This window comes from Pseudorca crassidens, chromosome 8 (assembly GCF_039906515.1).
Source record: "Pseudorca crassidens isolate mPseCra1 chromosome 8, mPseCra1.hap1, whole genome shotgun sequence".
In the NCBI taxonomy this organism is placed as follows: domain Eukaryota; kingdom Metazoa; phylum Chordata; class Mammalia; order Artiodactyla; family Delphinidae; genus Pseudorca; species Pseudorca crassidens.
Genome location: NC_090303.1, coordinates 2,193,962 through 2,210,376, shown reverse-complemented (window position 1 = coordinate 2,210,376; position 16,415 = coordinate 2,193,962). Strand labels below are relative to the sequence as shown.

At 43.7% G+C, this 16,415-nt stretch overlaps 1 protein-coding gene across 3 annotated transcripts in view; it reads left to right on the top strand.

The window, feature by feature from the left end:
* HUS1 (HUS1 checkpoint clamp component) overlaps window positions 1–16,415 on the top strand; it is a 29,822-nt gene that overhangs the window by 5,590 nt on the left and 7,817 nt on the right. For all 3 annotated transcript variants that reach the window (XR_010945344.1, XM_067745629.1, XM_067745628.1), the window contains exons 4-6: window positions 4,154–4,261; window positions 5,500–5,574; window positions 9,822–9,921. Coding sequence is in view for 2 of the 3 variants with exons in the window: in XM_067745629.1 (XP_067601730.1) it covers window positions 4,154–4,261; window positions 5,500–5,574; window positions 9,822–9,921 (283 nt within the window). In the remaining variant the exon portion in view is untranslated. The remainder of the gene's footprint in view (window positions 1–4,153; window positions 4,262–5,499; window positions 5,575–9,821; window positions 9,922–16,415) is intronic.

The window sequence follows — 16,415 nt, the reverse complement described above, 5'->3', positions numbered from 1 at the left end:
GAATGTTCCATGTGCACTTGAAAAGAATGTGTTTTCTTTTATTTTTAATGTAATGTCCCCAAAACAACAATTAAGTGTAGCTGTTCTGTTGTATCATTTAGGATCTCTGTTGCCTTATTGATTTTCTGTCTCAAAGAGCTGTCCACTGATGCAAGTCAGGTGTTAAAGTCTCCTACTATTATTGTATTCCTATCAGTTTCTTCCTTTATGTTTGTTAGTATTTGTTTTATGTATTTGGGTGCTCTGATATTAGTTGCATATATGTTGACGAGTATAAAGTCCTCCTCTTGTATTGATCCTTTTATCATTATATACTGTCCTTATTTATCCTTCTTTATGGCCTTTGTTTTAAAGTCTGTTTTGTCTGATACGAGTGGTGCAACTGCTACTTTCTTGTCAATTCCGTTTCCATGAAGTATCTTTTTCCATTCCCTCACTTTCAATCTTTGTGTTTCTTTTGCCCTGAAGTGGGTCTCTAGTGGGTTTTTTTGGCCACACCATGCCGTGCTGTGTGCAGGATTTTAGTTCCTAACCAGGGATCGAACCTGTGCCCTGTAGTGGCAGCACAGAGCCTTAACCACTGGACTGCCAGGGAAGTGCCTGAAGTGGGTCTCTTGTAGGCAACATATTGCAGGCTCTTTTTTATCCAGTCCGCCACTTTGTCTTTTGATTGGAGCATTTAGTCCATTGACATTTGAGGAAATTATTGATAAATATGTATTTACTGCCATTTTAAACCTTGTTTTCCAATTGATTTTATGTTTCTTCTTTGTTCCTTTATTTCTCTTCTTGTTTTTCTTTTTGTGGTTTGATTCCTTTTATTTTATGCTTGTGTTCTGTTCTTTTTGGTTTTTGTGAATCTATCGTATGTTGTTGGTTTGTGGTTACCCTGTTTTTCAAGTATGTTAACCCCTTTCTATATCTACTTGCTTTAGGCTGATAGTCATTGTAGGCTCAAACACATTTAAAAAAAAATCTACATTTTCTAATTCTCCTCCCCTACGTTTTATGAATTTGATGTCTTTACATCTTCATGTTTATTCTTTTAGTTTGTTGTGGTTATCATCGCTTTCACAGATAGATTTAAAAATTTTTTTTTCTTTTTAATTTGTATGTTGGCTTAAGTGATTTACTTTCCATTTGTTATTCCCTCTTTCCTATAGCTTGTTGCTTCTTTTCTATTTAGAGAAGACCTTTCAATATTTCTTTTAGGCTAGGTTTAGTATCACTGTATTCTTTTAGATTTTGCTTGTCTGAGAAATATTTTCTCCTCCTATTCTAAATGATAATCTTGCTGGGTAGAATATTCTAGGTTGCAGATTTTTTTCCCTTTCAAGACTTTGAATATATTTTGCCACTCCCTTCTGGCCTGCAACATTTCCATAGTGAAATCAGCTGATAGCCTTACGGGGGTTCCCTTGTAATTAACTCCTTGTTTTTCTCTTTCTGTCTTTAGAATCCTCTCTTTAACTTTTGCCAGTTTTTTTTTTTTTTTTTTTGCAGTACGCGGGCCTCTCAGTTGTGGCCTCTCCCGTTGCAGAGCACAGGCTCCAGATGCGCAGGCTCAGTGGCCATGGCTCACGGGCCCAGCCGCTATGCGGCATGTGGGATCCTCCCAGACCGGGGCACGAACCCGTGTCCCTTGCATCGGCAGGTGGACTCTCAACCACTGTGCCACCAGGGAAGCCCAACTTTTGCCATTTTAATTGTGTCTTGGTGCACGTCTGTTTGGGTTCACCTTACTTGGGACCCTCTGTACTTTCTGTACCTGGATATATGTTTCCTTCTTTAGGTTTGGGAAGCTTTCAGCCATAATTTCTTCAAAACATTTTTGATCCACTTTTCTTTCTTCTTCTTCTGGAATCTGTATTATGCATTGATTGGCATGCTTTATATTATCCCATAGATCTCTTATCTTGCTTTCATTTTTTTTTTTCTTTTGGCTTTCTGTCTGTTGTGATTGAGTGATTTCCATTATTCTGTCTTCCAGCTCACTTGTTCATTCTTCTATGTTATTCATTCTGTTATTCGTTGCCTTGAGCTCAGCTTTCATCTCGGCAAATTAATTTTGTAATTTTTCTTGGCTCCTCCTTGTTGTCTCTAGTTCTTTTTTACAGTACTCTGTCTGCACTTCTGTCAAAAGCCTTTCTTAATACCTTCACTATTATCATCACCACCTTTTTGAACTTTTTCTCTGTTAGACTGAAGAAGTCTGTTTCATTGTTTGTTCCTTTGGGGAATTCTCTCTTGGTCTTTTAACTGGGAGTGGTTCCTCAGCTTCTTCATTTTATTTGTATTTCTCTTTCTCTGAGCTTAGGAGAAACAGTTACCAACTGTGGTCTTAGAAGGCTATTTATATGCGGGAGTGTCCCTGTGTAGCTTATGTAGGTTTAATATTTTTGGTGTGAGGGCTGCCTTTAGTATGGATGCCTTTTGCCGCTCCTCAGCACGTGTTGGCCACTACCCCCTTGATGGGGAGTGTGCAGATGTGGCGGCTTTTGCTTGTTCCCGGAGCCGCAGCAGTGAGGGCAGCTGGTGCCCCCTCCTGGAGTTCTCAGCGGTGGTGGCGGCTGGCACCTGCCCACCCAGAGCCCACAACAGAAGCTCATGTGTCTTCCCAGAGCCTGCAGCGGTTTGCACGTGCTCTTGGAGCCTGCAATGGCAGTGGCAGCTGGCGCCCACTCCTGACACTCTCAGCGGCAGCGGTGGCTCACGCCCGCCCCAGGGACTCATATAGGTGGTGTTGTGTTGCCTGAAAGTGCGTGTGCACGTGGAAGGAAGCTCCTGTGGCGGCCCCGCCCCTCCCTTCACACGTCCTCCAACAGTGGCACGTTGCCTCTCTGGTGGGCCCAGGTACGCCCTTGGTCATGGCCACATCACACTCCAGCCCCTTCAGGCAGCCCACCCCAATCCTCTCCCTGGGTCTGAGCTCCGAAGCCTGCGCTTCAGCACCCAGCCCCCACCCACCCTGGCAGACACGTGTCTCAGGCTGGGCAGTGCAGGGCGGTGGCATCTCCCGTGTGTGCAGGTCTCTCTCCATTCTGCCTTCTGTAAACTGGTTGCTGGATTCTCCTCCAAGGTTCTACAGCTCCCCCTCTGTCCAGGCTGATCTCCCTGCCTGTGAGGGGACATCCAGGGTGTGGGCACCTTTCCTCTTTCACAGCTCCCTCCCTGGGGTGCAGGCCCCATCCCAATTCCCCTCTCTGTTTTCTTCTTTTCTCTTTTGTCCTACCCAGTTGCGTGGAGGTTTTCTCGCCCTTTCTGAAGCCTGAGGTCTTCTGCCAGGTTTCAGTAGGTGTCCTGTGAGCACCGTTCTGCATGTGGATGTAGTTCTGATGCATCTGTGGGAGGTGGCGAGCCCGCATGCTGCTCCTCCACTGTCTTGATCACTCTCTTCCTCAACCTTTCTTCCTTTTTCTCAGCTCTTTGCAGTCACGCAGTTCTCAGAGCTAATCTGTATTTCACCTCACAATATAAGTGTGGTGTGGTTCTAAAGTTACTTAGGGAAAAGTAAGAGAGTAACATATCATGCTTTTCTTTCTTAAAGTGCAGAATATGTTGGGCTGTGGAGTCTCAGAGGAGCCCATGCACATGGACAGGTCGAGTTTTATCCTTCCAGCAGCACACGAGTGTCCTGTGCACACAGAACAGTCTCTTGGTCCCTTCTGCATAGCAAGTCACTTGTGCTTCACGACTTTACACTGCTCTTCTCCCTGCCTGGGAGAACACTGTCCCCCTCGTCTCTATTTTCCCATGACTGACAGCTCATCCTTGTTCTGGTCCTATCTGAAACGTCACCTCTCGGAGAAGCTTTTCCTGACTTCCCACTCTAAGACCCTCCTCACACGCTCACCTGGTTGCTGTTTTGCTTTCTTCAAATCTGTAGTGATTATATGTAGTGCACCCAGCTTGTATAGTTTGTGTTTCCTTCCTTACCCACCTGTACCTCTGGAACAGAGGGAACCTTATCTTATTCTTGTTCACCACACTTCCCAGCTCCTAACAGGACCCCAAGCTGGATACGCACACCATAAATATTTGTTGAATTGAGAACATTCCACTTAGATTTGGTATCAACTTTTTTAGTCTTTCAGTTCTTTTTTTTAAGTGTTGACGGGATGATACAAATAATTTTTAATTTTTCTGTTGGCAGTTATCCGTGTCAAGCAGTAGTCGTGTTGTGACACATGACATCCCTGTAAAGGTTATTCCTCGAAAACTGTGGAAGGACTTACAAGAACCGACGGTCCCGGACGCTGACGTGAGTGATGCCTGGCGTCCTGTCACTCACCACGTATTAAATGGTGTGATTTGAATTCTCTGACTTTAGATAAAGTCTTGCCGTAGGTTTTATTTGAAAGTTGTATAGTGCCTGAAAAGACATAGTCTTTTCTTTTTTTTTTTTTTTTGCGGTACGCGGGCCTCTCACTGTTGCGGCCTCTCCCGTTGTGGAGCACAGGCTCCGGATGCGCAGGCTCAGCGGCCATGGCTCATGGGCCCAGCCGCTCCGCGGCATGTGGGATCTTCCCGGACCGGGGCACGAACCCGTGTCCCCTGCATCGGCAGGCGGATTCTCAACCACTGCGCCACCAGGGAAGCCCAAGAGATAGTCATTTTTAAAGGACACTCCCAGAAAAAAAAAAAAAATTGCAGTATTTGTCTTTAGTTGTTCACATAAAACATCCTAAAGTAGCGTTTTACATAATAGGAATGCCCCATTCTTTACAGTTAGGAGAGAGAAAGTCTTGCCCAATAATGCTTAAGTAAAACTAAGGTAGTATTTTGGAGGACCATCGCATTTATCGGGAGTAGCGGTCCTAGGCGCCAGCTTGGGTTTCACAGAACGTGGTTTTTTCCTTTGTCTCGTAAGGAGTGATGCCCAGGGTGTGTGGGAGAGCCTGCTTTAGTTCTCCTGACAGGATTCCCAGAGCCACTGGAAGTAAAGATGATGCCCAAGGGTCAAACTCTTGCTCACGATGTATTGAAGAAGAGACCGTGAAAATACAGTGAATGGAATATTTACTTGGCTTTTGCTAGAAGACATCTTTGCTGGGAAAAAGCCAGCATCGTACCAAGTACTGCTGCAACCCAGTCTGGGCACTGCTGCAGAGACTGGCCCCCAGTGTTTCTGCACAGGGTAGGAGGCAGACCTTGAGCCTGGGTGTGAACCCCTGGAGGACGGCCTCCCCCGGTGCTGAGCCTTAGTCCCCTGGGGCACGTGCAGAGGGCATCTTGGCTGCAGGGCTGCAGTCTTGGAAGCAGGGAATGCCTGCAGGGACATGGTCACTGATGTCACCAGAGGCAGGCATGAGTGAGTGAAGTTGTAAACTTGTTTTTCTTTTTATATTTTAAAAAGGACCTGTATTCAGGCAATTTAAAAACAAGATTCCAGAGCTTTTAAGCGTACACACATTGTGAACAGGTAATGAGCACCTGTCAGTACTTGACTATGTTATGTCAATGTGTTAATACTCCTGATTTTTCTCATTTGCTTTATAGGTTAGTATTTATTTACCAGTCTTGAAGACTATGAAGAGCATTGTGGAGAAGATGAAAAACATCAGCAATCACCTTGTAAGTCCTAACTTCTTGGAAAAGAGCTCCCAAGTGTGTGGTTTTGGCTGCGTGTCCTGGGAGGAGCCTCGTCTGATGGAGTCTTGGTGCCCTGCCATTCACCATGTGGTGTCCGCGTGGGACGTCCCTCACCCCCTGGCTCTGGGGGCCTGGCTGGTTGTTGAGAGCCTGCAGTTTTACAGGTGCCTGTAGCAACCTGCTCAGGTCTTCTCAACTTTCCTCACTCGCATTTGCCCTAGTCCCTCATATCTATATTAATAGTATGTTAAGGATATATTCAACAGTTCTGGCTTTCTTTCCATATGTTCTGGACAGCATATTACATGTTTTATCTGATAATGTTCTGGACAGCATATTACATGTTTTATCTGATAATGTACATATTTTCTTATGATCACTGATGCTGGCCTCTGCTGCTGCCAGATGTCTCTGTGAGCCCAGGACGGAGATCCCCCAGGACACACCCCTCTTCCTGTAGGCAGCTCTTAGGTCAGCTCGAGGGTCATGTTTACTTCCCTGTTTTCTTCTGTGAAGGTTTTCTGCCAATGTCATGAAACGCTATATGTGACAGTGACAGTGTTGGGGGATCGTGTGGGTCATTCTCCTTCCCTCCCAGGGTTCTCCTGAGTTCTGCACTCACCCCCAAAACTCATTCGATTGTGTCCCTCTATGTTTCATTATAGAAACCCCGGTCCACCTGGTGAAACCTTTGCTCTTCGGTGTCTGCAGGCCAGTTACCTGCCACATGGCTGCCCCCTCCCTGCAGAACTCCTCTAGACTCTTGTCCATCCCCACAGCACCGGTTCTTCCCAGGCCCCGTCTCTGCCGTTCACACTTGGCTGCTTCTCTCCCGTTGTCCCCTGGAAAGCACTTAGCCCTTCTCACTGCTCATCAGAATTCCCAGACCTTCTCCCACCACACTGGCTGTAAGCCCCTCCTCTGCCGAGCTGCTCTGTTCAGCACTACATAAGTTACCTGCTAGCACCTGGGAACCCCTCCTAAAGTGGCAGCTTCCTGAAAAGGGAAATTGTCTTAACCGTCTCTGCGTGACAGCCACCCACTGTGGGGTTGCCAGTCAGCACGTGGGTAATAGGTGTTTGCGCATGGACCTGGAATGAAACTTAGTTTCAAGAGATCTTTGGAATTACAAAAGTTTCCTGAAGCCTAGAAAACGTTGATGGGCTGTTTTATCACCGCAGGTGTGCTCGCTTGAGAGTAATTTTCTTCCATAACTTCATCTTTATAGATTTCACTTTAATTTAGGATGGCTTCAGATGAAGCAGTGTGTCCTAGGCAGACATGGGTGTTCTGCTCTGCCTGCCTTGATGTTGATCCAGTTGTCAGGCTGGGAGCTTCCTCTGAGGATACCCTGGGGACCTCCAGAGAGGTTCGAGAGGCCCAGGAGAGAAAAGGCAGGGCGAGTAAGTCAAGGATCCGATTGTTTGTTCTTTTGGTCCAAGGGAAATGAGTCAGCAAAGTCGCTTAGATAAAATCATCAAAGGTGTTTTTCTCTTCCCTGGAGTGTTTAAAAGCCAGAATTTTGTGGAAGTGGTTCCTGCACTGTGAAATACTAAGGGGAAAGTTATCAAGCACATGGAAAGTTGGAGTAGCCAAATGCATAACGAGATCTACTTGAGTAACCAGAATTCTGTGTCTGAAGATTACAGGCAGGAGACCTAAGGAAAATGACTAGGACTTAACACATTAAAAATATCCCTGTCCCGCCAGATGCCCCAGCGGCCCTTGATGAGATGCCATCCTTACCTTACTTCCTTTAATGAGAGACGTGGCCAGTGGGGGTGGGTTGCATGTACGACTCAGGTAGGAACAGAAAAAACAGGCATGGACTGACAGAAGTCTCCGCCAGGTTTTAAGACATTGGGCTCCCCTCCAACCAAATGCCAGTTCTGGTTCAGGAGGTCTGTGGTGGGGTCAGGCTGAGTTTCTGACGGGCGCGCAGGGATGCTGTTGCTGTGGTAGACACGTGGGTCGGCGGTGCTTGGTGGTTGGAGCAGTGCTCTGTTGCTTACACCTTATACGTTGTCTCAGCCTCAGAGGAGCCGAGTCCTTGCAGCCACCCTGGGCCCCCTGCTGAGCGGTGCGCCCCGGTGCTGGGTGTTATCCAGCACGAGAATGGCAGCCTAACTGTCACAGTGGCTCTGTGACTTTTTGTGAATCGAGATCATTTATGTTAGGTTCCCAGTGCGTTTAGCCACTCTTCCGTAAATGGTGGGTAATTATCACTTGGGGAATCTCCGAAAGAGGTAAGACTTTGTCCAAGTCCCTAAGAAGCAAAGTATGTTGACGTGGCTAATACTCTGGCCATCGCTCACAAAATAAACACGGCGACCAGTGTTCAGAGTGTTGCTCGTGAACTCCCTTGGCAAGTTCTGTTTGAACACTGCCCCACACCAGGCACCGGGTGTGGTCAGAGGTGTGGAGCTACTGTTTGATCACTCAGGCGGTGGGGATGTGAAGAAAGTTGCGAGAGTGTTTGAAGTCTGGAGTGAATCTAGAACCTTGCAAGCTGCCTTCTTGAATAAATCTGTATTTATATAAAACCTGTTTTTCAAAAGCGGGGAGAATTTACAGGTAGATACTGAGTGTGTGCTTACTCAAAGCAGACGGGCCTGTGTTAGCTTTAGAGTCCCGGTAAGCACAAGGATTGTTTTACATATTTCAGTCAAGTATTGTGTCCAGATAAGAGAGCGGGCTTAGAAACATCACCGTGTGTTTCTGGGTAGTGAAAGAATAATGAATTCTTCTCATCCAGAGGTACGTTTACTAGATGATGCAGCAAGGAAATGTAGAGGCTGTTTTCTGTGTAATGTCAAAGCCTTAGAAATGAGAGCTCACTCAAGTTAAAAACATTTTTTGATTTTGTTACTAGGATGGAAACTATTCAGAGTTCACTAATTTTAAGGAACAAGAATAAGGTCTGCTAGGTGACACTCCGAAGTAAATCTGTCTGAGATTTAGCTGCAGCTGAGCCCTGCGGAGCAGGCCGTGCTCCGCTCACCCATGGCCTCTGCCCCTCTTGCCGCGCCTCTGGAATGGCTCCTCGGCCAGACGACCACCATCACCTGTGGCGGCTCGGTGGCCTCTTGCATTGTTGGTTGAGCAAAATGCTGGCTTGCATGCTGCTGCACGGGCTTTCCGAAGACCTGCCAGGCTTTAGAGATGGCCAGATACTGACGGTAAAAGGCGAAGTGCAGCGTGCCCTGGGCAGATTGCCCGAATCTTGGTACCTTATCATGTCGTGGTACCTGTATCTTTCTCTGAACTTAATTTCTAGATTCTGTCCCGTTTAGAGACCCTGTTGGTTGGTGGAGGGCAGAGCTTGAAAGGAAAGGGCCCCTCTGATCTTGGGAGAAGTTCCAGGCACTGTTGGGGCGGGGGGAGGTGTGGCCGGTACGGGCCACGGCAATTGGTCACCAAGCCCAGCTGTCCTCTGAGTACGGAAAGCCCAGCGGCCACGGGGCCCCGCAGCTTGTTGGAGTCCTGGACACCTGACGGCATCTTCGGGCCTTTCTGAATTTGGAAATCTCACTTCCCAATGTCTGAGTTTATTTTTCAGGTAGATGGTTATGTTCTCCTGATATTCTGAAGGCTTTCTGATTATGTGGAATTGGCAGTTGTAATAGATGGTTTGGTCCATTTATAAAGATAAGGCAGGTGGGGCTTCCCTGGGGCTTCCCTGGTGGCGCAGTGGTTGAGAGTCCGCCTGCCGACGCAGGGGATGCGAGTTCGTGCCCCGGTCCGGGAAGATCCCACGTGCCGCGGAGCGGCTGGGCCCGTGAGCCATAGCTGCTGAGCCTGCGCGTCCGGAGCCTGTGCCCCGCAACGGGAGAGGCCACAACAGTGAGAGGCCCACGTACCGCAAAAAAAATAAATAAATAAGGCAGGTGGTGAGCTTCTAACTTCACGTTCTCTTCCGGTTCTCCTCCCTCTGTTTTGCAGGAGTCACACAGTGTCTGTGTTGTCAGAGCTGCTAGCAGGGACCCCCAGCCTCACCTGTTCTCAGGTTTTCCCACGGCGCTCTGCACGTGGAGGGGCTGCTCTCCGGGGATTTCTGAGTCCCTGGCTCTCAGACCTTGTCTTCTTGCTGATGCCATGTGGGGCTTGGTGCTGTCAGGAGTGCCCTGCGTCTGGGGGGGCTACCTTGTCACCTGGTTTGTTGGAAGCTGATGTTCACTTTTTTATTTCCTTTTTCCTTTTCTTAACACTGTAAAATACTCAATTTGCAGATTATTGAAGCAACCCTAAATGGAGAATTGAACTTGAAAATAGAAACTGAACTAGTATGTGTTACAACTCATTTTAAAGATCTTGGAAATCCTCCATTAGGTAAGTTTCCTGCTGGGTTATTTCCTCATCCATAAAACCTGGGCTTGGGCTCAGTCTCCAAGAGCCCTTCCAGCTCTTCACATCCTGTGCCTTCTCCCAAAGATTGTAGTTTCTCACATGGGGTGGAGTTAGACATGTAGATGACACTCATTTTCTCCTACTTGTGTGTGTATTAAAAAGTAAGAAGTTTTTCTTTCTTTCTTTCATTTTTTTTTTTACATCTTTATTGGAGTATAATTGCTTTACAATGGTGTGTTAGTTTCTGTTTTATAACAAAGTGAATCAGTTATACATATACATATGTTCCCATATCTCTTCCCTCTTCAGTCTCCCTCCCACCCATCCTCCCTATCCCACCCCTCTAGGTGGTCACAAAGCACCGAGCTGATCTCCCTGTGCTATGCGGCTGCTTCCCACTAGCTATCCATTTTACATTTGGTAGTGTATATATGTCCATGCCACTCTCTCACTTTGTCACAGCTTACCCTTCCCCCTCCCCATATCCTCAAGTTCATTCTCTAGTAGGTCTGTGTCTTTATTCCCATCTTACCCCTAGGTTCTTCATGACCTTTTTTTTTTCTTAGATTCCATATATATGTGTTAGCATACAGTATTTCTTTTTCTCTTTCTGACTTATTACTTCACTCTGTATGACAGACTCTACGTCCATCCACCTCACTACAAATAACTCAGTTTCATTTCTTTTTATGGCTGAGTAATATTCCATTGTGTATATGTGCCACATCTTCTTTTATTCATCCGATGATGGACACTTAGGTTGTTTCCATCTCCTGGCTATTGTAAATAGAGCTGCAATGAACATTTTGGTACATGACACTTTTTGAATTATGGTTTTCTCAGGGTATATGCCCAGTAGTGGGATTGCTGGGTCATATGATAGTTCTATTTGTAGTTTTTTAAGGAACTTCCATACTGTTCTCCATAGTGGCTGTACCAATTCACATTCCCACCAGCAGTGCAAGAGTGTTCCCTTTTCTCCACACCCTCTTCAGCATTTATTGTTTCCATATTTTTTGATGATGGCTATTCTGACCGGTGTGAGATGATATCTCATTGTAGTTTTGATTTACATTTCTCTAATGATTAATGATGTTGAGCATCCTTTCATGTGTTTGTTGGCAGTCTGAATATCTTCTTTGGAGAAATGTCTATTTAAGTCTTCTGCCCATTTTTGGATTGGGTTGTTTGCTTTTTTGTTATTTAGCTGCATGAGCTGCTTGTAAATTTTGGAGATTAATCCTTTGTCCGTTGCTTCATTTGCAAATATTTTCTCCCATTCTGAGGGTTGTCGTTTGGTCTTGTTTATGGTTTCCTTTGCTGTGCAAAAGCTTTTAAGTTTCATTAGGTCCCATGTTTTTATTTTTGTTTTACTTCCATTTCTCTAGGAGGTGGGTCAAAAAGGATCTTGCTGTGATTTATGTCATAGACTGTTCTGCCTATGTTTTCCTCTAAGAGTTTGATAGTTTCTGGCCTTAAATTTAGGTCTTTAATCCATTTTGAGTTTACTTTTGTGTAAGGTGTTAGGGAGTGTTCTAATCTCATACTTTTACATGTACCTGTCCAGTTTTCCCAGCACCACTTATTGAAGAGGCTGTCCTTTCTCCACTGTACATTTCGGCCTCCTTTATCAACGATAAGGTGACAATATGTGCGTGGGTTTATCTCTGGGCTTTCTATCCTGTTCCGTTGATCAATATTTCTGTTTTTGTGCCAGTACCATACTGTCTTGATTACTGTAGCTTTGTAGTATAGTCTGAAGTCAAGGACCCTGATTCCTCCAGCTCCGTTTTTCATTCTCAAGATTGCTTTGGCTATATGGGTTTTGTTGTGTTTCCATACAAATTGTGAAATTTTTTGTTCTAGTTTTGTGAAAAATGCCAGTGGTAGTTTGATAGGGATTGCATTGAATCTGTACATTGCTTTGGGTAGTAGAGTCACTTTCACAATGTTCATTCTTCTAATCCAAGAACATGGTATATCTCTCCATCTATTTGTATCATCTTGAATTTCTTTCATCAATGTCTTATAATTTTCTGCATACAGGTCTTTTGTCTCCTTAGGTCAGTTTATTCCTAGATATTTTATTGTTTTTGTTGCAGTGGTAAATGGGAGTGTTTTCTTGATTTCACGTTCAGATTTTTCATCATTAGTGTATAGGAATGCCAGAGATTTCTGTGCATTAATTTTGTATCCTGCTACTTTACCAAATTCAATGATTAGCTGTAGTAGTTTTCTGGTAGCATCTTTAGGATTCTCTGTGTATAGTATCATGTCATCTGCAAACAGTGACAGCTTTACTTCTTCTTTTCTGATTTGGATTCCTTTTAATTCCTTTTATTCTCTGATTGCTGTGGCTATAACTTCCAAAACTATGTTGAATAAGAGTGGTGAGAGTGGGCAACCTTGTCTTGTTCCTGATGTTAGTGGAAATGCTTTCAGTTTTTCACCATTGAGGACGATGTTGGCTGTGGTTTTGTCATGTATGGCCTTTATTATGTTGAGCAAAGTTCCCTTTATGCCTACTTTCTGGAGGGTTTTTATCATAAATGGGTGTTGAATTTTGTCAAAAGCTTTTTCTGCATCTATTGAGATGACCATATGGTTTTTCTCCTTCAATTTGTTAATATGGTGTATCACATTGATTGATTTGCGTATATTGAAAAATCCTTGCATTCCTGGAATAAACCCCACTTGATCATGGTGTATGATCCTCTTAATGTGCTATTGGATTCTGTTTGCTAGTATTTTGTTGAGGATTTTTGCATCTATGTTCATCAGTGATATTGGCCTGTAATTTTCTTTCTTTGTGACATCCTTGTCTGGTTTCGGTATCAGGGTGATGGTGGCCTGGTAGAATGAGTTTGGGAGTGTTCCTCCCTCTGCTATATTTTGGAAGAGTTTGAGAAGGATAGGTGTTAGCTCTTCTCTAAATGTTTGATAGAATTCCCCTGTAAAGCCATGTGGTCCTGGGCTTTTGTTTGTTGGAAGATTTTTAATCATAGTTGCAATTTCAGTGCTTGTGATTGGTCTGTTCGTATTTTCTATTTCTTCCTGATTCAGTCTTGGCAGCGTTGTGCATTTCTAAGAATTTGTCCATTTCTTCCAGGTTGTCCATTTTATTGGCATAGTGTTGCTTGTAGTAATCTCTCACGATCCTTTGTATTTCTGCAGTGTCAGTTGTTACTTCTCCTTTTTCATTTCTAATTCTATTGATTTGTCTTCTCCCTTTTTTTCTTGATGAGTCTGGCTAATGTTTTATCAATTTTGTTTATCTTCTCAAGGAACCAGCTTTTAGTTTTATTGATCTTTGCTATTGTTTCCTTCATTTCTTTTTCATTTATTTCTGATCTGATCTTTATGATTTCTTTCTTTCTGCTAACTTTGGGGGGTGTTTTTTGTTCTTCTTTCTCTAATTGCTTTAGTTGCAAGGTTAGGTTGTTTATTCAAGATGTTTCCTGTTTCTTAATGTAGGATTGTATTGCTATACACTTCCCTCTTAGAATTGCTTTTGCTGCATCCCATAGGTTTTGGCTCATCCTGTCTCCATTGTCATTTGTTTCTAGGTATTTTTTGATTTCTTCAGTGATCACTTCGTTATTAAGTAGTGTATTGTTTAGCCTCCGTGTATTTGTATTTTTTACAGATCTTTTCTTGTAATTGATATCTATTCTCATAGCGTTGTGGTCGGAAAAGATACTTGATACAATTTCAATTTTCTTAAATTTACAAAGGCTTGATTTGTGACCCAAGATATGATCTATCCTGGAGAATGTTCCATGAGCACTTAAGAAAAATGTGTGTTCTGTTGTTTTTGGATGGAATGTCCTATAAATATCAATTAAGTCCATCTTGTTTAATGTATCATTTAAAGCTTGTGTTTCCTTATTTATTTTCATTTTGGATGATCTGCCCATTGGTGAAAGTGGGGTGTTAAAATCCCCTACTATGATTGTGTTACTGTCGATTTCTCCTTTTTTGGCTGTTAGTATTTTTCTTATGTATTGAGGTGCTCCTATGTTGGGTGCATAAATATTTACAGTTGTTATATCTTCTTCTTGGATCGATCCCTTGATCATTATGTAGTGTCCTTCTGTGTCTCTTCTAATAGTCTTTATTTTAAAGTCTGTTTTGTCTGATATGAGAATTGCTACTCCAGCTTTGTTTTGGTTTCCATTTGCATGGAATATCTTTTTCCATCCCCTCACTTTCAGTCTGTAGGTGTCTCTAGGTCTGTCGTGTGTCTCTTGTACACAGCATATATATGGGTCTTGTTTTTGTATACATTCAGCCAGTCTGTGTCTTTTGGTGGGAGCATTTAATCCATTTACATGTAAGGTAATTATCGATATGTACGTTCCTATTCCCATTTTCTTAATTATTTTGGGTTTGTTATTGTAGGTCTTTTTCCTTCTCTTGTGTTTCTTGCCTAGAGAAGATCCTTTAGCATTTGTTGTAAATCTCGTTTGGTGGTGCTGAACTCTCAGCTTTTGCTTGTCTGTAAAGATTTTAATTTCTCCATCAAATCTGAAATCCTTGCTGGGTAGAGTAATATTGGTTGTAGGTTTTTCTCCTTCATCACTTTAAATATGTCCTGCCAGTCCCTTCTGGCTTGCAGAGTTTCTGCTGAAAGATCAGCTGTTAACCTTATGGGTATTCCCTTGTGTGTTATTTGTTTTTCCCTTGCTGCTTTTAATATGTTTTCTTTGTATTTACTTTTTGACAGTTTGATTAATATGTGTCTTGGTGTGTTTCTTTTTAGATTTATCCTATATGGGACTCTCTATGCTTCCTAGACTTGATTAACTATTTCCTTTCCCATATTAGGGAAGTTTTCAACTAAAATCTCTTCAAATATTTTCTCAGTCCCTTTCTTTTTCTCTTCTTCTTCTGGAACCCCTATAATTCAAATGTTGGTACGTTTAATGTTGTCCCAGAGGTCTCTGAGACTGTCCTCAGTTCTTTTCATTCTTTTTTCTTTATTCTGCTCTGCAGTAGTTATTTCCACTATTTTATCTTCCAGATCACTTATCTGTTCTTCTGCCTCAGTTATTCTGCTATTGATCCCTTCCAGAGTATTTTTTATTTCTTTTATTGTCTTGTTCATTGTTGCTTGTTTCATCTTTAGTTCTTATATGTCCTTGTTAAATGTTTCTTGCATTTTCTCCATTCTATTTCCAATATTTTGGATCATCTTTACTATCATTATTCTGAATTCTTTTTCAGGTAGACTGCCTATTTCCTCTTCCTTTGTTAGGTCTGGTGGGTTTTTATCTTGCTCCTTCATCTGCTATGTGTTTTTCTGTCCCTCATTTTGCTTATCTTACTGTGTTTGGGGTCTCCTTTTTGCAGGCTGCAGGTTCGTAGTTTCCGTTGTTTTTGGTGTCTGTCCCCAGCTAAAGTTGGTTCAGTGGGTTGTGTAGGCTTCCTGGTGGAGGGGACTAGTACCTGTGTTCTGTTGGATGAGGCTGGATCTTGTCTCTCTGGTGGGCAGGTCCACGTCTGGTGGTGTGTTTTGGGGTGTCTGTGGACTTATTATGATTTTAGGCAGCCTCTCTGCTAATGGGTGGGGTTGTGTTCCTGTCTTGCTAGTTGTTTGGCATAGGGTGTCCAGCGCTGTAGCTTGCTGGTCGTTGAGTGAAGCTGGGTGTTGTTGTTGAGATGGAGATCTCTGGGAGATTTTTGCCATTTGATATTACGTGGAGCTGGGAGGTCTTTTGTGGACCAGTGTCCTGAAGTTGGCCCTCCCACATCAGAGGAACAGCACTGACTCCTGGCTGCAGCACCAAGAGCCTTTCATCCACATGGCTCAGAATAAAAGGGAGAAAAAGTAGAAAGAAAGAAGGAAAGAAGGAAGGAAGGAAGGAAGGGGACAATAAAATAAAGTAGGATAAAATAAAATAAAGTTATTAAAATAAAAAATAATTATTAAGAAAAAAATTTTTTTAAAAAGTAAATAAAAACAAAGCAAAAACAACCCTGACGGATAGAAACCTAAGACAGATGGTGAAAGCAAAGGTATACAGAGAAAATCTCACACAGAAGCATACACATACACACTCACAAAAAGAGGAAAAGGGGAAATAATAATAAATCTTGCTCTCAAAGTCCACCTCCTCAATTTGGGATGGTTTGTTGTCTATTCAGGTATTCCACAGATGCAGGGTACATCAAGTTGATTGTGCAGATTTAATCAGCTGCTCCTGAGGCTGCTGGGAGAGATTTCCCTTTCTCTTCTTTGTTTGCACAGCTCCCGGGGCTCAGCTTTGTATTTGGCCCCGCCTCTGCGTGTAGGTTGCCAGAGGGCGTCTGTTCTTCGCTCAGACAGGACGGGGTTAAAGGAGCAGCTGATTCGGGGTCTGTGGCTCACTGAGGCCGGGGAATGGGAGGGACACGATGCAGGGCGAGCCTGTAGCGGCAGAGGCCGGCTTGACGTTGCACCAGCCTTAGGCGCGCCATGCATTATCCCCCGGAAG